This window comes from Hyperolius riggenbachi, chromosome 7, assembly GCF_040937935.1.
Source record: "Hyperolius riggenbachi isolate aHypRig1 chromosome 7, aHypRig1.pri, whole genome shotgun sequence".
NCBI lineage: Eukaryota > Metazoa > Chordata > Amphibia > Anura > Hyperoliidae > Hyperolius > Hyperolius riggenbachi.
The window spans coordinates 255720892-255745539 of record NC_090652.1 but is presented as its reverse complement, the minus strand read 5'-3'; the positions used below and the strand labels follow the sequence as shown (position 1 = coordinate 255745539).

Below are 24648 nucleotides of genomic sequence, written 5' to 3'. Positions count from 1 at the left end.
AAACTACATCTAAAAGTAAAAAAAAATTACATTACACACACTTTTCCCTAAATAAAACACTATTTACTTCCCCCCCTCCCAAAAATATCCACATAAAATGTTTAAAGGGACTCCGAGCAGTGCAGAAACTATGGAAAGATGCATATCATTTTAAAGTCCCTTTAATAAAAAAAAATAAAAAAAAAATTACAATTTAAAAAAAAAACAAAAAACATAAATATTTACCTAAGGGTTTAAACTATTTAAATATCTATGTAAAGATGAAATATTTCTATATGTTTTTTTTTTTATAAGCTTGTAAATAGTGATGGGAAAAATGCTCTTTTATTTCCAAATAAAATATTGTCGCCATACATTGTGATAGGGACATAATTTAACCACCCTGGCGTTCTATTGAGATCGCCAGGGCGGCTGCGGGAGGGTTTTTTTTTATTAAAAAAAAAATATTTCATGCAGCCAACTGAAAGTTGGCTGCATGAAAGCCCACTAGAGGGCGCTCCGGAGGCGTTCTTCCGATCGCCTCCGGCAAGCAGAACTAACAAGGAAGGCTGCAATGAGCAGCCTTCCTTGTTTGGCTTTCCTCATCGCCATGGTGACGAGCGGAGTGACGTCAGCTGCCTCCGATCCAGCCCTTAGCGCTGGCCGGAACTATTTGTTCCGGCTGCGCAGGGCTCGGGCGGCTGGGGGGACCCTCTTTCACCGCTGCTCGCGGGCGATCGCCGCAGAGCGGCGGCGATCAGGCAGCACACGCGGCTGGCAAAGTGCCGGCTGCGTGTGCTGCTTTTTATTTCATCAAGATCGGCCCAGCAGGGCCTGAGCGGCACCCTCTGGCGGTAATGGACGAGCTGAGCTCGTCCATACCGCTAAGGTGGTTAAACGGTGAAATAACCGTGACAAATGGGCAATTACAATACGTGGGTTTTAATTATGGAGGCATGTATTATTTTACAACTATAATGGCCGAAAACTGAGAAATAATGAATTGTTTCCGGTTTTTTCTTATTCTTACTGTCAAAATGCATTTACAGTAAGGTAGCTCTTAGCAAAATGTACCCCCCAAAGAAAGCCTAATTGGTGGCGGAAAAAACAAGATATAGATCAGTTCATTGTGATAAGTAGTGATCAAGTTATAGGCGAGGATGCATAAAGTGAAAACAACTGAGAGCTTAAGTGGTTAAAATACATGTCTGTCTAATGATAAAGCTGTGATCCTTGGTGTGCACATGGAAGATCAGAAGGAATTAGTATAGTATGCTTTTTAAAGGACCATTATGAATCGACCTTTTGTCATTATGCTAATTTTATAGTCATTATTATTATTATTTAGTACTGTATTTATAGAATTCTTACATCTTCCGCAGCATTTTACAGAGTATTTATAGTCATGTCACTAACTGTCTCTCAGTCATATGTCCATCATAGACTAGGGACAATTTTAGGGGGAAGTCAGTTAACCTATATAGTTCTCTTAGGGCTTATTCACAGTGGGACATTGCGTGGTAATGCAGCGTTAAAGTCACAATGTAGCATTACAATGCAATGTAAAAGAAAGGTATTAACGCTAAGTTATCATTGCATACAGTAGGTACAGTAAAGCATACTGGCAATGAAAAGAATGCTTTCCTGTACCTGGCAACGTGTGTTTAGAGGTAACGCACTGCAGCAACGCCTTACCATAACGCTAAACGTTACAATGAGATGCTAACGTCGCACTGTGAATGTCCCATAGGATTATCATTGCAGTGCGGTAAGCTGCGTTATAAGACTTTATAATGCAACTCCGCAACGTTGTGAAAGTAGCCTAAATCTTTATTATCTCAGTATGAGCAACAGGCTCGTAACCTAGGAGAGCAGACACCGCCGTGTGACACCAAATATAAACCATGGAAGTTTGTGATTTCGTTGTCTTTATTTTACAGATTGTTTATTTTTACTGCTTTCCTTTCTTCTATTAAAGCACTTACATATTGTTTTCTTCTTTTAATAGGTTTAAGGTTGTGGACCTTTTAACAATGGCCTCTCAGCACCAGAACACTGTCCTTGATGCTGACCATGAAAGATCCATGCTTGAAGGGGCACTCACTTTTCTGGTTATTCTCTTAAGTCTTCGTTTACATTTAGGTATGTTTTGTTTTTTGTTGTGCAGGAAATTGACATTGACACTAAAACCTCCTCGACGTTCAGTTTCTGTTGGATTTCTGTGCACAAAGTGGTTTAATGTTGCCTTACCAAAATGGGTTAAACTACGTATAGTATACATTTTGAGTATAATAAAAGTATCGAACACAAAATTATGTAAAAAAAAATACATGTAATTTAATTTTCCCTTTCGGCCAGGCCACAATTTACCCACTCTTCAGCTTTTTGGCAGAAAGCGTGCAGTTTTTTGCATATGTATTTCGCATTAAAAATTGCTTTCGTGTGCAAATTTTCACATGCAAATTTTAATTCAACTAAAAAAAAAATTTGAACCCTCCCTTAGAACTGCTGGCCAAGCCTGACTCGTCCATACCGTTTTAGCTATTTTTCCCTGGACGAGTCAGGCTCGTCCACACCACCAAGGAGAGGCTAAAGAGAAATGTAAAGAATTTTGATAAATGGAGGACCTAAAGAAAAGTGTACTTAGGCAAACAGTTCTAAATAGCCTATTTGCATAGAACCGATAGGAAACTGTGCGTGTGGCACTCAACACTTTTATAGTGAATAAAGCATAGATCTCACCACGCTTCAGTCTTCTGTATGTATCACCTGTTCCTGAAAGTGCTCCCCGTAGTGTAACGGCAGCTCTACATAGCCCCCGATATTTTCCTTGTAGATGCTTCTACCTCTATCTCCTGGAACTTGCATAGCCTAGTGCTGACAGCAATAGGTGCTCATTTTATTACATGGTGCACCCTCTGCCTACCACTTATGCAGTGTACAAGATACATTGCAAAAAGAAAAACAAACATCACATGATTAGTGGAAATACCACTAAATACACTCAGAAAGGAAAGGGGAGGAACCTGTATCTTAGAGTTCACCCATTGATTGGTTTGTCTTTTTCAAAAACACATGAAAAATTACATATCTGCCAATACCTTGCACTTCTTCAGGCACATATGAGAAAATAAAGCATTCTTCTGCTGAGGATCAGTTCAGCTGTCATCCAAATGCTTCACTTTTTGCTTACTTAGCAAACTGCAGCTTATCTTTCTGTTCATCAAAGAAACATTTCCTCATGGCAGTAAAATAATAGCAAATGCAAAAAGCGGGTTAATTTATTAGAGTAACGAGTCAGAATTCTTCATCTGGGCATCTTTTTTTTTTTTTTTTGTGCCACAGTTTTACTCCACTTTTTCTTTAACTGGTTTTGATAAATCTGCTTGAATGTTCTTGGAAATTATAATGGAGTGTAGATCTATTTAAACAATGGGTAAAATGTATCTTCTATGAACAATTTCTTAATCTGTATTTTGTTCATTTTTCCTTTTAGTATTTTGTGTGTATTTAACCTCTGTTTCTGCCACTCTAGGAATGACTGATGATGAAATCCTCCGAGCAGAGATGATCGCTCAGCTATGTATGAATGACCGTACACACAGCTCCCTGCTTGACCTTATATCCTTTCCTGTGATTATCTGCAGAACAGCTGTAGATGCTAGACAACACTTGCATGAATTCATTACTTTAAAACATAGCTGAATATTTTGATGCAGTGACCTGAGTAAGGATTTGTTTATCTATTTTATTCGTTTCACTACCAGAGAGCCATTACTCAGTCTTAGTATTCTGTAGAGTACCAAAGACTATGCACATCAGTTTCTGCAGACAGAAGAGACCTTTCAATATACAGTAGGACTAGGGTCATCTAAAAGGGGTACTGTCACCCCTCTTTCTTTTGGTTAACTTTGAAAAATTCAACGAGTAAGCTTTCAGTGTACATTAAGAGTACCTAATTCAGCCTCTACATTTTTGTGTACTGAATAGTATTGTTGTTCAAATACTCCCACCTGCCCCTGTTCAGCACTGACCAAGTGGACTGCATCCGGAGTTTACTGGCTTGCGAGTCATGGGACTCTGAAGCTTCCTCCTTCCAAACTGGTTCACCTAGATAAGTTAGCCGAACAGCAGATATAATATATCTCAGGCTGATAGAGAAAAATGAAGATGACATTGAGGACTTGACTGCTAGTTGTATATATAGTAGGGGTTTTGGAGACTCCTATGGTCCATCTTCAAAAACACTAATGGTTTTCATCTTCCGTAAAGGCCCGTTTTCACTTGGCCAAATCTGGCCTGAATTTGCAGCATTTCCCTTTAGGCAAGTTGGGCGAGGAAACGCTGCTTACACCTCCTGTAGCTTGCCGTCCGATTTGCACTATGGTGCACTACGGTTTCCCACAGCATGCCCCCATATTCCTATAGCCGTGAATGGCACTGCTTAGCTTCAGATGCGTGCTCGCATTGCTGCAAGTGCTGGAGCGCACCCTGCAAGATGCACCTCAGCTAAGTGGAAACTAGCCCTAAGTTAATCATTAGCATAGAACCATATCAAGTCAAAACTTGCACAGATGGAGGCAATTTGGAATATATGGCTCTATAAAATTAATAGACTATAGGTGTGCTATGAACCAAGAATTCTGGATGTATGCCTGGCTTTTTGGAGCCATAAAAGAATGATTTTCCTACTACCTAGTATTGTTCTGAAGTTGTGCTTTTTGAAGGTTGTGACTTGTTCATATAAAACACTTGTAAATACCTTCTGATTTAGGATGGCAACATAGTGGTATAGCTTTTCTTTATTTTCTTTGTATTTTTAACAGTATAGAATCTTTATGGTTCCTTTCAGGCCTTTGCAAAAAGTTCTAGTGGTTTTGGTTCTCCATAATTTAACCAACCTCCATATATAGTAATCATCTAGAACCTTAGAGTAGCTGTCGGGCAAAAAAATCAAAAATCAATTCTTTATTTTTATCTGGTAAACAAGTTGTAATAAGGATGCTAACCAGGCAGTCCAAAAGTTAAGATCACTCTTATTTTTCTTCTCCATAAAACATCATTCCCCAGTTTCCCTGGCTCTTATTTGGTACATCTGCTGCACAAAGGAAGTTGCAGGGCATGCTGAGTTTTTTTTTCTTTCTTGTTTGCTTTCCCCTCAGACTCAATGAATACAGCCTGATTGGCTGAAGCCTCTTTCCCTCCTTTTTTCCTGTCCCACACCTCTGCTCCTCTCTTACACCTCTGTTCCTCTCTGATTGGCCAATATTTCTCAATGCAATTTCTACTGCAGAGCTGGGTGGGAGTGTCAGAAGACTGGGAGGGGGGTGGGCAATGATACACAGACAGAGTAACGGAGGAAATGTCAGGATTGCTTCAAGATAGACACAGACAGAATGTCAGTGTCTATCTTGAAGCCAACAAACCACTTTTTAGAACTGATTGGTCACTTGCTGCCTAAAATTCCATCCCACCCCATTAATGAAATTCACTTATCAGTGGTGTTAATGTGGCTGGCCAGTGCATGGATGGCCAAATGACATGTTGATAACCCTAGTTGGCATGCAGACTTAGTACAAAATGTATGCAGCTTTGAGATGGTCCAGTCCAAACGGACAGGAAGTCACCTTTGTTTTATGCACTCTATGTAGCACGTTATACAAATAATATAACTTAAGTCACACATGTAATGCCTATTAGGGTAATGCACCATGTGGATTGTGTAAAGCCTAGTCAATTTTACATGGGCTCTCTGCAGGTAAATTTTACCCCCTTTTGTGTGAATAAAGTAGCTGCTTGTGGAACGACACATTTATTTATTGAGGTCTTCATATTTTGTGGGTTTGAATTTTCATTGTTTCATAGCTACCTCCGCTGTAATTTTACCAGTGTGTTCTGTGCCACCATTCAGTGAAATTGCTCCATTAGCTTTCCTTAAGTGTTTTTTACATTCCAGAAAGCCCAAATCCCAAAAGTGGCATAATGCCTGGAAGCTGCAGTTTCGAGTCGGTGTTATCTGCGGTTGCCGATTTTAAAGCTCCTGTTTTTGAACCTGGAGGCTCCATGCAGCAAGGAATGTATACACCGAAGGGTATGTATTTTCTTTATTATATTACCTCCAACACTTCATTTTTGGGGGAAAAGTACAGATGTATTGAATATTAGTTTGTGTTTTTTGGTTTGTACGTGAATATGAAGTTTCAACCAAATGTTTCTGATCAGAATTTCAGCATGCATTCTTGCTTTATTTATTTCTAAAATACAGGCATGCCATCCCCACTGTGTGCAGTACAGGTCATTAAACTGTGCCTGTACGGATGGTAAGTTAGCTACAGTGTGTGCTCATCCCAGTTTCAAATAAATACTCTGGAACTGTTCCCACTGCTTCTCCAATTGTAAGTTGATTGTCTGCACTCATTATCACCTCTCTTCTGAAGTACTGGTGAAATCTGGAAACGAAGATTATGGAGGGAAAATTTACTTTAAAACTTATCTTAAGGCTCCGCTAATTGAGCTAGTACTGACTGGTTCAGCTTTAGAGCAAGCAAAAAGAGGCAGGGCTAGTCAGAGCAATCAGTGGCTCAAAATTCTACAAGGGTGTCATCCTTGTGTGAAACAAGATACAATCAATCACAGCGTCTAAAACTGGGCTATATTCTAGACCAGGGCTTCCAAACCCTATCCTCAAGTACCACCAACAGTCCATGTTTTGCAGATAACTACAAACATTCACAAGTGAGATAATTAGTATCTCAGCTGAGCTGATTTACTACCTTTCCACAAAACATGGACTGTTGGTGGTACTTGAGGACAGGGTTGGAAAGCACTGGTTTAGAATATATAATCTGATTCAATTTTATTAGCATTAAAGTCTACCTGATCCTACATAGTATATCCTACTAATATTATAAATGCAAATTTGGATGTTTGTTACTCAATCATGCAACAATGGCTGAACGGATTTGAATAAAATTTGGCACACACATAGTACATTACCTGGAATAACATATAGGATACTTTTTATCCCCATAACCAAAAAAATGGGCGAAGACAAATACAAATTTCACTGGGAAAAATGTACACTGCAGCCATTCTTATACTCTTAATGGCAGGGTTCTCAAACTTTGCACAGTTGGTCACTGAGTGACGGGGATTAATATTCAGAAAAGTGGATGGAGCCTACAAAACCCAATCAAAATTCACTTTATTGAATTTCAAGGTGAATATTTAAAGGATACTGCAGCCAAAAGGCTGCAGAGAGATAAAACCTGCATTGTGTAGGTAAAGAAAAGGACATACTCACCGCTCCCCTCGCTCCCTGCCGTCGGGTCCCGCTCGTCAGCCACAGCTCCCGGTATTGGCCGACTCTCCTGACCCCTGACCCGGACATACTGCGCCGCACATGCGCAGTATGTCCTGTAATCTTCGCTTCTGGCGTCGCATCATGACGCCAGAAGTACGGACACTCCCCTGCCTCCTGCGTGTGCGCTCCAGCGGCTCCACTATAAAGCTACATGCTAGATTTATAGTGGAACCGCTGGAGCGCACATGCAGGAGGCAGGGGAGTGTCCGTATTTCTGGCGTCATGATGCGACGCCAGAAGCGAAGATTACAGGACATACTGCGCATGTGCGGCGCAGTATGTCCGGGTCAGGGGTCAGGAGAGTCGGCCAGTACCGCGAGCTGTGGCTGACGAGCGGGACCCGACGGCAGGGAGCGAGGGGAGCGGTGAGTATGTCCTTTTCTTTACCTACACAATGCAGGTTTTATCTCTCTGCAGCCTTTCGGCTGCAGTATCCTTTAATTGCTGCCATTCTTGAGCTGTTAATGGCACAAGCCTCAAACCTACTATAGTTGGTCATTGGGTGACTGGGAATCAAACTCAGAAAAGGGGGTGGAGCCACAGCCAATCAGATTTGTGCCATTTCAATGCAAATCATTGATGACAAAGACCACAAAGCTCACAAACTAGGTCATTGAGTAATTGTGTGTTAGGGTTAGAAAAAGTGGGAGGAGCCAAGACAACCAACTACATACCTGGGCAACGCCGAGTATGTTCTGTGCCTGGGCAGTAGCACTCCTCCCGACAATGGGAGCGTGATAGGTCACCTATGGCCAAGCCGTGCATGTGCAGTTCCCCCTGACTGGCTGAATTACTGGGCAGCCTGGTGGAGGATCCCATGTGGCCTGGGAAGACAGCAAGGGATCCATGAGGCGCTATATATATATATATATATATATATATATATATATATATATATATATATATATACATGTGTATATATATATGTATATATATATAATCTTGTGATCTCAAGTTTCCTTTAATATTGAGAGTGATAGACTTGGAAAAGGGCTTGTTGGCAGATCGCGCAGACGCACTTCACATTCCCCCGCTTGGTCCGCATATGCACAGTAGGTGTTTTCCGCTCTGGCAGAAATAGCCAAGCCTGTTCAGATCAGCTTTACTGCGCAGGCGGTTTGCACCTGCACAGTAGAGCGGACCTGCTCGGACTCTGCTATTTCCTACTGTGCCTGGGGGAGGCGCACACACATCAGTATTGTGGTGCCTGTTTCTACAGGGGGTGCCAGCGCTGGAATGGGACTGCTGAGAAGGATGGGGAAAGCCTGATTAGGATCCAGAGGCTTCCCCCTCCCGAGGTAAGTTTCGGGAGGGAAGGGACACGGGCGGGTAGCGCCGATACAGAGGAGGCGGGGGAGCGGCGCTGACAGACAGTCACGTGTAAACAGCCTGCTGGCGACACGCTGTGTCTCGCTAGCACGGCGCTTGGGATAGTTCGCGTCACTTCTGCATCAGTAGATGCAGAAGTGTAAGGTGGGCAGATGCGGCTGTGTGAGAATTTGCAGCATGCTGCAGATTCTCAGATTGCTCTGCTCCGCACGCAATGGAAACATTGCCGTGCATTGGTTTCAGGACACCTGCGGTGCGATGCGGCTATGTAGCCGCATCGCACCGCATGTAATGGAAACGGGCCCTAGTGTTAGGTGTATAGGTAGTAGTAGGAGGGGTTAGTGTTAGGTGTAGCAGGAGTAGGCAGGCTAATGTGAGGTTTAGCGGGAGTAGGAAGGTTAATATTAGGTGTAGTGGTAGTAGGAGGTGTAAGTGTTTGGTGTAGCGGGAGTAGAAGAGCTTATGTTAGTTGTAGGAGGAGTTGGAGGGTTAGAGATAAGTTTGGCAGAAACAATATGTGATTAATGGTATAATATAGGTAAAATATAATTATGCGAAGCAAGTGGTTTTGGTGCTCCCCGCCGGGCGCCGAAACCAGGCTCCCCATAGCAGCAATGTTATGCTGCGCAGAGAGAGAGAGAGTAATTCGGGGCTCCGGAGATGGCCGGACCCCGAATTACACCTCCCTCCGACTTGGAACTACTCGGAGGGGAAATAGTATTTAACGCCGCCGGGTAGTTTAGCAGCAGCAGGGAGAGCAGTCATTCAGCTCACCCTGCACCCAACTTACAGACTGCTTACAAACATGTATGCAAATTATGGACATTAATACCTGCTTTTCGCGCCAGACTCAATAGCATCTATACTAAATGTACACACCCTAACGGACGTTTCTCTTAGCTTCTTTCTGTACACGAAAAATGACATTGCTTATTGTATCCAGTTGCCGTGGCTGAGTGGGTTGCGCTAGGACAGTGGTCCTCAAACTAAGGCCCGCAGGCGGAATGCGGCTCCCTGACGCTTTTTTACCTTAAAGCTACAGTTCCAAGCTAGTGCTATATGCTTTGAAAACGCAACGAAAACTGCTCTTCCCGCATCTACCACTTGGTGGAGCTAAAACTCTTTGCATGTTCTCACTTGCGCTTTTTCTTCCAAGCTGCGCTATTATGTAGTCTGAAAATTCCTAGTTTCCCATGATTCATAAAAAACGACTCATTGAGCACTGCATGAAAACTAAACACTACCTCAGTGGCTTGGAACTGATGAGCAGATATATACTTTTAATTTATACGTCTCTCCTTAGATTGCTGTTGCTTCAGTTCTCTATCTATTTATCTCAGGGGAAGATTTTTTTTCCCTTTGTCTACAGTTTTCCTGAGAATTGTGGAGAATGTGGCTCAGTAGTAGAAACTATGCCTTCTTTTTTCCAATTCTTATTTGCAGTGAGTCAATGGAGTGTAATAGTCATTTGCATTCTTATGTATACATTGTTTTTTCCTGTATCGGCATCGCCTTTCCTTCCTATTGAAATGTCATTACAGTGGGTTGGTAAACTGAAGGGTTAAGACAGCACTGAAGTCCATTACTCAGAAACATTTGCCTTCAGGACATGACCACATGTTTCTCTTTTCAGACAGCACCGCTTCTAAGGCATTGTAGCACAAAATCCACTATTTTCAATTTGCATTCACTTGACCTTTGGTTTAGCCCCGATCGCACATGTGATTTCACACCCCTGCACGATCGCAGCCTTTTGTATTTTATAGTAAAAGCTGATAATGGTACCTTATGTTAGAAATGAGGGGTTATTACTGAATCCAGGTTCTATTTAATAACTGTGGAATTTGTTTTGTCTGTTTTCTTTTTATAACCGTAGAACTTTATTAAATGTATTTTACAGATATTTCAGCATATTAAAGCTCAAGTGAATTTCAGCATATTTAAGCTCATTCATATCCTCTTGTTTTCTCAAACTTAACATGAACAAAACAGAAATTGTGATATTTCCTCCATCTCTCTCTGCTCCCCACCTATAGTTACAGTTAATGTTGAAAATACTCAAATAACCTCAAATTCTAAAGCTCGCTGTCTGGGGGTAACTCTGGACTCTGAGCTCTTATTTCAACCACATATTAACGCATTAACAATCTCCTGCTACTTCCACCTCAAAAATATTTCCAGAAATCGTCCCTTACACAAGAGGCTATCAAATTGCTTGTACATGTTCTAATTATGCTTCATCTTGATTACTGTAATACCCTACTCTGTGGCCTTCCAGAAAACAGACTGGATCCTCTCCAGTCCCTACTGAACTCTGCTGCTTATCTCATCCACCTCTCCTCCTGCTCCTCTGATGCTGCTCCTCTCTACCAATGCATGCAGTGGCTACTAATCACCAAAAGGATCCAGTTCATAATCCTAACACATACAATGGTCTACATAGGCTATCCCCGCCATACGTTTCCTCATTAATCTCCAGATATCCATCTCAAAACCTTTGCTCCCCCCAAGAGACCCTCTTGTTGTCAAGCTTGATCACCTCCTCTTATTCTCGCATCCAGGATTTCTCACGAGTGTCACTTCTCCTTTGGAACTCTCTACCACAACCTATCCATTATGCTCCAGGCCTGGAAATTTACAAACGTACCCTCAATACCTTTTCAGACAAGCTTTTATAATTTGCTATATTTAGAATTTAATGCTCACTTCCTCATCTGCCAACCCTTCTGTCTACTCCCCTAGTGTCTCAACCCCACTACCCACTTGATTGTAAGATCGCAAGGGCAGGGACTGCTTCCCCCCTTTTTTCCCTGCTTCTGTGCAATTTATCAAATGAAGAGCTATCAGTATTGGCGATGTTATTCAAACTACACATCATTTGTATGTATCAGTACTTGTATCACTGGTTGTCCTGATTGGACAGTATGTTAAACTGCTCATGTATCTGTGCTCCCCATTGTTGTATGTTTTGCACATTGTACAGTGCTACGGAATATGTTGGCGCTTTATAATTAAAAATAATAATAATAATGTGAACTTTTAAGCCTTAGTTCCATTGTGTGGTTGAAAAACAGTATACGGTTGTAAGTCCATAAAAATTCCTTTTAACAGTAGCCCATAACCTACAAATAGACATAGCAGGTGGATGTGGCAAGTCAGTAGTGGGTGCGGGGCACAGCAGCCAGCCTGATGGCTGTTTCACTGTGACGCAGCCTTGAAGCGGTATGTCTATCTGTGTGTTCATGTGCTATTGTCAAAAGGAATGTTTATGGACATAATTATGAAAAAAAGTGCTCTACTTATGAATGTCAATGTCAGTGCCAGGTGATTTTTGTTTTCTACTTCATAATGAAACTTTGATCCTATACAACTGTTTGCTTTCACATAGAGCATGCTTGGCTTTATAGACCGAGGGGAGTCTTGGTTCCTGCATAAATCAATATTTCAATATAGTCAAATGCTCAATATTGTAGTGCCGGCTATTTAATTTTTCTGTTTCTCACTCTTATAATATTGAGCATTAGTTCTGTCTCCCATTTTTAATGTATATGATGTAATGCATATAATGAAAAGAGCCAAAATATAGGTCTAAACAAGATACAGCCATGAACCTTCGGCCTTATCACTGTTCTACTAGCTTAAAGCTTCGTACTAGAGCTAGAACAGTGTGTGTACTAAAGTCAGAAGATCATGAAGATCAGAAGATAAATGAAAATAACTACTTGTTCTTTGCAGTTTTGCGTACCCTTTAAGCAAACTGTTGCAACATGTTAGCCTGCGTGGAGCCCTGGACAAATGGTGTTAAGTAGAGGCTAATTGCTCTGTTTACCAGATTTGCTCTCTTCTTCTTTTAAAGGTGAAGTCTGGGACCAGGAGTTTGACCCTGTCATGGTGATCCTACGCACAGTTTACCGTAGAGATGTCCAATCTGCTATGGATCGATACACTGCCTTGTGAGTATATGATAGACTTAGCCGGCTTGCATCCTATCTGATATGCAGGATTTATTTACATTGTTCTGTTTATATGTATACTTCAGTCTTCTCAGTCAGGCTTAAAGCTAGCTAGAGAGGAATGGGGCAGTATACAGTATTGCCATAAAAAACATCCCCAGTTCAGTTTCCTACAACAATACCTGTGTCTAGATCTATCAGAGGCAGAGCTATCTATTGCACATATCTGCAAAGAACAGTGTCGCCTATTTTTAATGCTTCTCTGTCTTTACATTAGGATGTATATTATGATAGGAGAGTGTAAAAGCAGACTCATCTGGAGATGTCTTTTAAGCAAAAGAACACCTATTTGTAATAGCAGCTGGTTACCATAGTTGGGATAAGCCAACCTCTAACATTTGCTTAATGGGAACCTAAACTGAGAGGGATATGAATGTTTCCTTTTGAACAATACCATTCGCTTGGCACTGCAGTCCTGCTGATCTCTGTAGCCGAATCACACACCTGAAACAGGCATGCAGCTAATCCAGTTTGACTACAGTCAGAGCACCTGATCTGCATGTCTTTTCAGGGGCTGTGGCTAAAAGTATTAGAGACACAGGATCAGCAGGAGAGTCAGGCAACTGGTATTATTCTAAAAGGAAAAATCCATATCCTTCTCAGTTTAGGTTCCCTTTAACACCACAAAAAGGGAGAACGGTTTGACCTGCTAATAGTTACCCCACCCCTTCTTCCATTGTTCCTAGGTCTCCTCTCTAGCCCCCTATGCAGGACACACGTTGGAAGCATGCGTGGGGTGCAAACTGCTTGTTGGAACCATGAGTTCCATAAGCTTCTTTACAGCAGTTTATGACTCCTTGGCCCATATGCAATTCACGTCTTCTCCTCTGTTTTCTTCAAGGTGATCATTTTGCATCTTCTCTTTAAAATAATTTTTCAGCGCTTCACAATGGAATAAGTACCAAATGTAGTAGAAAAAGTACTCTCAGTAGTATTCTGAGTATTTTCTTGCTTGTTGGGGGTTTAAAAGGCATTTTATTGACGAGGTGTGAAAATATCACCTAGCAGACAGTGATTTGCATATGGACCCTTATGTAGCTAAGGTCTCAGAGCTTCTATGATCCTATTGGCATTCAATGAGGTGTTCGTTTATTTCTAGTAAAAGATGCTCATTCTGGATTGCCTCATTTTATTGGTTCTGATTGACTGACCTGAGAAAGCTGGAGTAAATCCGTGAAGCATTTGTTGTGTGTTTTTTTTTTCCTTAATAAGTGTATCTGAGACGACAGGGTATAAAAGTAGCGCAGCGCCTATGATATGAACTTTAGAAGGGCTGTAAATGCCTTCTGCCGTTCTTGATTGGTGCACATCATACGCGCTTCCAAATGCGCACGTATGCGTGTCATGATGTGAACGAGGACTTATACATACCTGGGGCTTCCTCCAGCCCCCTCCATGCTGATCCTCCCTTGCCGCTGTTCTTCGCTGTTCTCCTGGATTGTCTGGAAGATGTCCGGTTAGATACAACAGTCAGGGCATACTGTGCATGTGCGGCCCGGCTACCACACTCCCGTTAACGGGAGTGTTGTGCACCTGCGCAGTACACACCTAGCCAAGGGAGCGTGCACGGGAGGACTGCACCTATGACGACTGACCCCAACTAGTGAATCTAATGGGGCACCTACTGGACAATCCCGGAGGCAGAGGACGGCAGCAAGGGAGCGATCGGCATGGAGGGGGCTGGAGGAAGTCTCAGGTACTTATAAAACTTTTGTACCCTGTCGTTTTAAGGTACAATTTTGATCTAAAACATTATCTATAACTGGTTTTCAAGTAACTGAAAGGGTTAATAACTAACCTCCCACTAAATTCAGAAGCTAATTGGTAAGATTTCCCTTGCCTGGACAAAACTTATCAGATTGTGATAAGCTGTATTTGTTGTGTAAACAAACTAGAAAAGTTTTCTCTTCATCCAAGGGAGATGCAGTGAACATACTCTCTGTTGATTGCTCTACAAATACTAAAGGTGGCCATACACTGGTCGATGTGCCATTAGATCGACCAGCTGACAGATCCCTATCTGATCGAATCTGATCAGAGAGGGATCGTATAGCTGCCTTTACTGCAAACAGATTGTGAATCGATTTCAGCCTGAAACCGATTCACCATCTGCTGAGCTGCTCCTGCCGCGTATCTCCCCCCCCCCCCCTGTATACATTACCTGAGGCTGGCTCCCGGGCATCTTCTCCGCATTGCACGGCTCTGTTCCGGCTCCATTACGGCGCTTCCTGTGTTACTCCGTGACCAGGAAGTTCAAATAGAGCGCCCTCTATTTGAACTTCCTGGTCACGGCAGTGACCCAGGAAGCGCCGGGATGGATGGAGCCGGAACAGAGCCGTGCAGCACGGAGAAGACGCCCGGGAGCCAGCCTCAGGTAATGTATACTTGATCGGATCGGCCGCCGCTAGCGACGCGCACTATACCCGCGGGCGATCGAGGGTAATTTCCCGCACGGCGCGATTGACGGACCGATCCGATTTCGGGAGGAAATCGGATCGGCGGCTGCATTTACCGCGAACGATTGGCAGCAGATTCGATCCCAGGATCGAATCTGCTGTCGAAACGGCCGGGAATCGAGCCAGTGTATGGCCTGCTTTAATCGCAGGACAATCTGATTATTTGTTCTTGGGCACTGTTATCTTCAGTAGCCTTCCCAGGACTTCATACCAGACTTTTTTTTTTTTTTTACTTCCTACTAAGTTCTATGCTTGTGTTTAATGTTTTGGAGCAGAGATGTAGTTTTGAGTTTCATGCTATTTTAATGCAAATGATTGTAAATTTGAGTTAATTAGCAATGCACAATGTTCTGCACATCACTTGTCTATACATTTTGCAGTTCATGTATTAAAATTACCTGGCTGGCTTCTGCAGAGAAAACTATGCAATTTTAGTGGACAGAAAGGTGTCCGGACTCCTCCCCATCCTCACTGTAGATGGTCAATGAGACACTAATAATTCAGAACTAATGCAAATATGCTAATTGTATGCAAGCTTTGACTTGGATCGGACAAATGGATTAAGCCAGGTAATTAGCATTGTTTAAAAGGAAATAAATATGGTAGCATCCATATCCCTCTCATTTCAGGTGTCCTTTAAGTGCTTCATCCCAAATATATATGAACTTGCAGATTACCTTTGTTGCCTTTTTTGCTTTATAAACAGATAAGCATAACACTGGCTTTTCTCATGCTAATTATTTTTTTCCCAAATATCAGAAAAGGGCATTAGTTGGAGGCATTAAATGTATTCCAGCAATTTAGCTGACATTCGGGGCTTCATTTCCATTCGTCTCGCAGTGTTTTTGGAATGAGCCGTCAGAATGAATGATGCATTGCCTTCCAGCGTGAGCAAATATTGCTTAACCTTTATTCCAGAGCAATTTATTTGCTAATTGGATGCTGCAGTTCCCTGAAGTCCTGCTGGAAAGAGGCTTAAAGTAACCTTGTCCTTTCCTCAAGGAAAGATTTTTCCACGTGGAAATCCAGACCTCTCCGAATAGCTGAGGCCAGCTGAATTTGCTGTGCTCCGCTGCTTTTTTCTGCTTTTGTATGCAAACTGCTCAGGGAAGTTTAGAAGTAATCACTGGCATAATCTTTTATTCCGTTCACAGCTATGCAAAAGTTTTTTGATTCTGAGGAGTTCTTACAATTGTTTTAGTGATTTTTCTGTCAACATGATACATTTATCTGGCTTTATTACTAGTACTGACGTTAAACCTCGTACACATGCTAGACCATTCACAACCAAAGTGACAGGTTTGGGCTGTCTCAGCCCAGAATCTAGTGTGTGTACAGGTGTCTCCCATGGTCTGCCAAGGTCTCTTAAGGGAACACTATCAAACCAAGTGTTCTAAAATGACAATGTGCAAATAATATCTAAGTAGCAGTGTATACATCTTCCTACTTTTCATGTTAAATATCAGAGGCAAAAGCTTTAATTCACTGTGTGTGTAGATTTTAGCTACGTTTGGAATGTCTCATTTGCATAGGTAAATCTCTGCAGTCTGACATGCTAAGTACAGAGTAATATTGAAGCAGAGTTATATGAAAAAAGCCTGTCGGGTGTCATGTTCACACATATACTGTATTTTTTGGACTATAAGACTCACTTTTTCTCCCCCAAAAGTAGGGAAAAAAGTCACTGCGTCTTGTAGTCCAAATGCAGAGAGTTACTGACTTGTGAACGCCTGCCAATACGAACCTCCAACCCGCTGCAATGTTGGGGACTCCCTGTACTGTGCCCATGCAGACACACAGGAACACAAAGGGGGACAGAGGAGGACACAAGGTGATATGAGGTACAAGGGGCATGAGGTACAAAGGGGGCATAATCCACAAGATGCCCCTTCACCATGTATGCATCAGGTTTAGTATATATTTTTCCCGTTTTTTGTTTTCTAAACCTAGGTGCGTCTTATGGTCAGGAGCGTCTTTTATAGTCCAAAAAATACGGTAATTACAAATGTTTATGTAGCACATACGATAATTTCCTCTGCTCTTTGCAGACACTTCAGTCAGAGGCACAGGACTTTCTCACACTCACACACAGAGTTAACAGATGCACTGTGAGGGAATTCCCCCCTCCCCTCATGGCTCACTCTGCCATCAGATTAGAGAAGACTGCCATCAGAAAAGTGTGAAAGGAATTCGATAACAGTAAACAAACATATAAGCATTCAAATGTATACACCAGTACTTAGCAGCACTTCCCAAACATTTCCTATCTCAATTGAAAAAAAATGTTTTAATCGATAATATTCCTTTAATTATTCAGCATGTGGGACAATTGGCGGTGGAGTCTGTTGTCCCTCTTTTTACCCCGCCAGCGTGAAGTCACTCCATTTTTCCTAAGGGGCTCAAGACCTAATCCCTCTTCTCCAAAGCTTTTATGAGTAAACTATGATTTCCTAGACAGTTACAATATAGTACAGGGTACTGAAAAGTGTGTTTCACTTTGCTGGAAGCTTATTAGTTTTATGCTGCTTACTTTCCCCTATTGTAATATAGTTCATAATTAGAGTTGATAAAGGTGAGTATGCAGATAGAAAATGTGTTTTTTTAAATTATATTTTAATTTATTATTTTGTAGGACTTATTGGGGTATAGCAATCCAATACACGAGAGATGGAATCGCACACCACTGGCGAGGTGCTGGACCCAAATTATAATCCACAAAGAGTTCCAGAGAGTACGCACACTCATTAGTACCAAGGGGTCCCCTTTGTCAAGGCAGAAGTGCAGAAATGGTAACAGTTACCATTTCTGCACTTCTGACTTGACAAAGGGGACCCCTTGGGGCCCCAAAACGTTTCGTTGGCTTTCTGGAATGGATGTGTCACGGTTTGAATAAATAAGACTTGGTACTAATGAGTGTGCAAACTCTCTGGAACTCTCATTGGGGTATAGGACTCATTGGCATTAACCCTCCTGGCGGTCTAACTAATTTCGCCAGGAGGGAGCGCAGCAGTTTTTTTTTTTTTTAAATCATGTAGCGAGCCCAGGGCTCACTACATGATAGCCGCTGCTCAGCGGCATCCCCCCGCCCGCTTCGGCGATCTCCGATCAGGAAATCCCGTTCAAAGAACGGGATATCCTGGAGGGCTTCCCCGTCGCCATGGCGACGGGGCGGGATGACGTCGTGACGTCATTGGGAGTCCCGATCCACCCCTCAGCGCTGCCTGGCACTGATTGGCCAGGCAGCGCACGGGGTCTGGGGGGGCGCGACGGATAGCGGCGATCGAGCGCGGCCAGGAAAGTTAAGCAGAATTATGTATGTACAATCTTACGAGTAGAGCACAATGCAATACCTTACATGCAATGCATTATGCTCTACTACTAGTGCGTAAATCTTTACACTCATCATTCTGTTTAACATTATTTATTGCATACATCCCATTATGACTAGGTACAAAAGAGTACGTTTTCTCATTGTAGTATTCTCAATTAATTTAATAAAACACATCCATTGCAATGGTACTTCCCGGCACTGTTGCTATCTGTGCTGGACAGATTTGTGATTTCTACACAGATGACAATACTTTGAGATAAACACAAGTATGATAACTGCATGGGCAATAAAGAGTGTGGAAACACATTTTTATCAATGTTTTGCCAGGTTATAATTTTGCTTTAAGTGGAAGTGTAGGCACGGCAACAATATAGTACAGTTTTGCGTTTGCTTAGCCTACAGTCCAGAAGCCTGTTTATTGTACGTAATTGTTTTTTTCTTAATTCTGCAGTTGCATAGTTACACAATCTGATCCAGAATTTTGCTTTTATGGCATTGATTAATTGCATGAACTGGTATACCTAAGGAAAGTTAAGATTTTTATTGAGCATCATCCTGGCATTATCCTGTTACATATTAATTGATGTGTGTTTAGCTTGAAACAGATTGGACGATGTCCTGGGAACCCATGGCCACCTTACAAGAAGAGAAGTCCTCTGCATCCCAGCTATAAAGGCCTCATGAGACTTCTGCACTGCAAAACGCTACACATAGTGCTGTTCACCCTGCTGTACAAGGTACCTGCTGAATCTTAGTGTGTGTCATTTGTCAGCTGTCATTCATATGCTTTGAAGACAAACAGTGCTGGTTAAGTCTCCTACCGTATGCTACGTGAGACATTGTTATGGTCTGAAAGACCTTCGCTACTCCACAGACTGAGGGTATCAGCTTAATGTCAGTTCCAATTCACTTTGCGTTCAGGATACATTTTTATTAAAGCAAACATGAATTGCCTTTAGATTATCTTCAAGAGACAATTAATTGTATGTGTAATAGCAAGGATATGTATAACCTTCCTTGTGTCTCACATTATTAATTTCAGTTTAAGGGGTCACATTTAATGTCATAAATGTGCTCAGCAGAAATGTCAGAGTGAAGTTAAATCTTGTTCATTCAGCTCTCAACAATAATAAGAATTATTAACTTTTTAGCTTTGCAGCACTCTCATGTTATCCGGATTGTGTGGTCAGGCAGATAAGTGTTTGGCTTCCATTTACTTTTCAGAAGAGCTACTACTACATCCACTACTGTTCAACTGCCTCAATTGCATACATAAAGCACTGGGTTTATTAACCCTTGCTATGGGAAATAAAAAATGAATGCAGGCAAGGTTTACCTAAGAAAGGTACCATAATCATTAGTATTTATCTCATGTTACTTGTCAGTTTAACGCTTTAAGAAACCATTGTATGAATGTTTCGTTTGTGAACTTGACAAGCATTGGTGTGCCAGCTGGATGTGAAGGGTGTGGGGTTAGCTGACCTTGTTTAGTGAATATCATCATTTGAGGCATGGTAGAAAGGATATAAACATGTGCAGTCATTGAAAAAAAGACTGTTTATTACTATTTCCCGACTGAGCTGGTAATCCATATAACTACCATTACTGTGTCTGTTCCTTTTTGTCCCTGAATGTCAGACACAAATCTAGAATCACTGATTTGCAGTGTTCCTATAGCCTATTCTTTTTCAGAGCCCTACAAATCCAATGTGCATACATCTGTTATAATCTGTCGGTCCTCATCAGTGCAAGACATGGATTAATATGGCTGTATGACATGGGACTAGGGCATTTGAGAGTTACAGAGTACAAGGTTAGTTCATGGAGAGCCAGAGCCACTAGGATTAGTATAGCTGTGGATAGGTGTCTGGCTTAAAAAAACATAAATAAATTATTTGCATATTCTGCAGTGATGCATCATGGGAAGGGTTTCTTGTTCACATAAAGCTGCATAATTACAAGCACCTTTTGTTTTGAGAAGGCAGATAATATTTATCATTGTATTTAAGTAAGGTATTGGATTCCTTACAAAAATCCTAGTGGTTCTAGCTCACCATGAACTGAGTACTCTGTGTCTGTTCCATGATGTGTAAATGATGGCTGATAACGTTTCATACTCTTCTTTTTTTTTTTATTCAGATATTGATGGATCATCAGAATATGTCAGAGCATGTCCTCTGCATGGTTCTCTATCTAATAGAGCTGGGGTTGGAGAACTCTCCAGAAGAGCCACTTGATGAGGTACACATGACTTTGTTTGTTTTGATCTTTTTATAGCTTTACTTTTTCCTTCCTTTATACCGTTTCCTTTATCTATTTGTTTTGTTTTATAGCCCCTATCTTCCATTCTTCCCCAAGTTACTCTATCCCTTCCTTCCTTTCTTCTCTCTTTCCCTCCCTTCCTGCTTCTAAGATTCCTTTTACTTTCCTCCATCCAGGTATCCATTCTTTCTCCTCTTTTCTTGTTTCATCCTTTTTCCTCTCTATTCTTTTTCCCCCCCCATCTCTTTTTCTACCCATATCAGAAAAAAGAGAGTGCTTCTATCCTACAATACCTTTAATTCAGTTTGCAAATTGCAGAAGAAATGCACATACAAGATAGCTAAAGTATACAAGCATATATTACATGTCCAATGTTCCACTCCACGGACGTCGACCGAAGCCAGCGGAGTCATCAACAAGGGTACATTGCAGGTCTGGAGTCCAGGCAGGATCCGTGTGCCGAAAAATATGACAACGCCTTTTGACACACCAATATGTCTTAAGGAGGCCATACACTGGCTCGATTCCCGGCCGTTTCGACAGCAGATTCGATCCTGGGATCGAATCTGCTGCCAATCGTTCGCGGTAAACGCAGCCGCCGATCCGATTTCCTCCCGAAATCGGATCGGTCCGTCGATCGCGCCGTGCGGGAAATTACCCTCGATCGCCCGCGGGTAAAGTGCGCGTCGCTAGCGGCGGCCGATCCGATCAAGTATACATTACCTGAGGCTGGCTCCCGGGCGTCTTCTCCGTGCTGCACGGCTCTGTTCCGGCTCCATCCATCCCGGCGCTTCCTGTGTCACTGCAGTGACCAGGAAGTTCAAATAGAGGGCGCTCTATTTGAACTTCCTGGTCACGGAGTAACACAGGAAGCGCCGTAATGGAGCCGGAACAGAGCCGTGCAATGCGGAGAAGATGCCCGGGAGCCAGCATCAGGTAATGTATACGGGGGGGGGGGGGGGGGGGGGGGGGGGACAGGCGGCAGGAGCAGCTCAGCAGATGGTGAATTGGTTTCAGGCTGAAATCGATTCACAATCTGTTTGCAGTAAAGGCAGCCATACGATCCCTCTCTGATCAGATTCGATCAGATAGGGATCTGTCAGCTGGTCGATCTAATGGCACATCGACCAGCGTATGGCCACCTTTAGTCAAGTCAGGATGAGTGGAGGAACATTGGGCGTGTGAGATATGTTTGTACACTTTTGCTATCTTGTCAATACATTTATTTTGCAATTTGCAAGCTAGATTAAAGGTATTGCACCATAGAAGCACACTCTGCTCTCTTTCTGCATTCCCACACATTCTCCTCTCTATCCTTGCATCTTTTTATCTTAGTGATTCCTTTCTTTCCACTATTCATGCTGCTTTTATTATAGTTGCACTGGAAACCTTATTATTAAGTATCTTTCTTATGCCACCCTCTCTGTATGATCTGACAGGTTTATTTTGCAGTGCCGTGTCTGAAGTGAACAGCAGCCTTATGTAGGTTATGTAGAAAGAAATCTAGAGTGTGTGCAGGTGTCCCTCAACATTGTAGACCTCTCCTTCTGTTATCCATCGGGATAGATCACTCTCACACAACTGCTATTGTTGCTGCGGAAGCTTTCTTTTAAGTCCTCATAGAGGGATGCCAGTAGCTTGTCCCCTCCATTCATCTCTCCATCGAACAGACCACTCTGTTTGGCAAGAAGCTGAGCTGCTTCTTTGTAGAAAGTGTCACCTGAAACAATCCCTAGCAAGCATTATGGGTGAAAATGTACATTGCCAATGGAGCTTTATAATGACCTATTTAGACAATGATATCAGAATCCAGAGGGATTGATTGTGCTTATAATTTACAGACACTGCATCATGTAACAGAGAACATGGAGAGGGAGGGAGGAGTTAAAGTGGACCTGAACTCTTGCACAGGAGAGAAGGAAAACAGAGAAGTCCCCCCCTGTGTATGGGTTTATAGAGAACAGCCTGTTTAACTCTCCTTTCTCAGCAAGTAATGAGCTAGTGTAATTTGAGCTCCCAGGCGTTTGCCGAGTTCAGAGATATGTAAACACAGGAGTTTAACCCTTTCTGTGCTCCTCTCTGAAGGAGCTCTGTAAGCTGTAAAAGGAAATATTTTTCTGGAAAGGTTAATTTGATGGTGCTCGTCTTTTGGAGCAGATAAGAAGTTCTGAGTTCAGGTCGCTTTAAGTGGAAAACGCTGTGGATTTAGTGCAGCAGATTTAGAATATGGGCATATTCACAGGCAAATGCCACGCTGTTGCATGTAAATACATTCCAAGGATACGCTGCTAGGAGAAGACTAGTGAAGTATTATTAACTGAATATATTAATTTGAAATGTTGAACTGCCAGTAGTAAACGCTTCGACAACTGTACAAATGTGGGATGCATTACACTGCAAATTGGTAAGGACTTGTTTCCACTAGGTGCAAATTTGTGCCCCCCCCCCAAATAAGTCAGTATAAGTCAGAAGGAAAGGAGTAAGCTTTGGGCTATGAAGCCTTCCTCAAAGTTAGCCACTAAATCCTGATTCAAAACTTCTTTCTTTTACTGATGGCAAACACAGTACAATACTCCACCCCATTAGATGTGAAACTCAAATCCAGAAAGTAAAACTGACAACCATGTTGCTATTCTTTGGCCGGTGCATGCAGAAAAATTGTGTGTGATTCGATTTTCATGTTTTTGGATATGCGATCAATAATAATAGGAATTCCTTCTTATTAAAAAATGTCACCCCAAGAAAAACCTTTGCAAATGCACATGCAAATTCCCTTGAAAAAAATTGTGTATATGCGTGTGCGATTTCTCATGCAGATTTTGCATCTGAAAAGTTACATACTTGTAGTGGAAATGTAGCTTAAACCAACTCTAGTTTCCTGGTACTTAGCTTTCTCTGGCAGAGTACAAATTCTTCTACCAGTCCTAAGAATAAAAGGTAATAAAACGTTTTGAAGTAATCAGCATCTTCAACCTTTTCTTCTCTTTAATTGTGTACTTTCAGGAGGCTGCAGGGCCTGATCGTTGCCACGACAGCTGGTTTCCTGGCAGCAATTTACTGTGCAACATGCGCCATGTTATAAATTATGTTCGAGTGCGTGTACCAGAAACCGCTCCAGAGGTGCGAAGAGAACCGCCAGCAAGTACCAGCGCAGATGGCCACTCCTCTTCCTCTCAGGTACGTTGTGCCTTTATTACCGGTATATGGATTGTCACTGATATAGAAATGTAATAACATAGCTGAAAAAAGTAGGGTTGTTGGGTTAAAACTCAGCAGTGTGTTTAGTTTACTGTTTGTATGTGAAAGTAAAAGTGCATCTTCGAGAGAGGTGAAAAGCAAATAACATTCTTCTGCCCAAAGATAGCGGTTCAGTGGCAGCAGTCCTAAAATCTCCATTTTCGTACAGCTCGTGCCTCCGGTGAAGTGCTGGATGCATAGACTACACAAAATATCATTTAAGGAATTAAGAGATGGGACATTATTTTGACCAGACTTTTAAATAGGAGAAATTCTGTGCCATGCCTTTCAGATTCCGTTTTAATTAACCACTTGCCGACCGCACGCTTATACCGTGCGTCGGCAAAGTGGCAGCTGCAGGACCAGCGACGCAGTACTGCGTCGCCAGCTGCAAGCTGAATAATCAGGAAGCAGCCGCTCGCGCGAGCGGCTGCTTCCTGTCAATTCACGGCGGGGGGCTTCCGTGAATAGCCTGCGGGCCGCCGATGGCGGCTCGCAGGCTAAATGTAAACACAAGCGGAAATAATCCGCTTTGTTTACATTGTACGGCGCTGCTGCGCAGCAGTGCCGTAAGGCAGATCGGCGATCAGCGGCCGGAGATCGCCGCCATGTGACAGGGGACGTCCTGTCACTGGCTGCACAGGACGGATAGCGTCCTGTGCAGCCCCGATCACCGGG

The 24648-nt window shown here is 42.4% G+C and overlaps 1 protein-coding gene across 8 annotated transcripts in view; it reads left to right on the top strand.

The window, feature by feature from the left end:
• The window catches only part of UBR3 (ubiquitin protein ligase E3 component n-recognin 3), a 329771-nt gene that overhangs the window by 146550 nt on the left and 158573 nt on the right, over positions 1-24648 (top strand). For all 8 annotated transcript variants that reach the window (XM_068245563.1, XM_068245562.1, XM_068245559.1 and 5 more), the window contains exons 16-22: positions 1988-2121; positions 3515-3602; positions 5931-6070; positions 12528-12624; positions 19067-19208; positions 20611-20712; positions 23737-23910. In XM_068245563.1, the coding sequence (XP_068101664.1) occupies positions 1988-2121; positions 3515-3602; positions 5931-6070; positions 12528-12624; positions 19067-19208; positions 20611-20712; positions 23737-23910 (877 nt within the window). The remainder of the gene's footprint in view (positions 1-1987; positions 2122-3514; positions 3603-5930; positions 6071-12527; positions 12625-19066; positions 19209-20610; positions 20713-23736; positions 23911-24648) is intronic.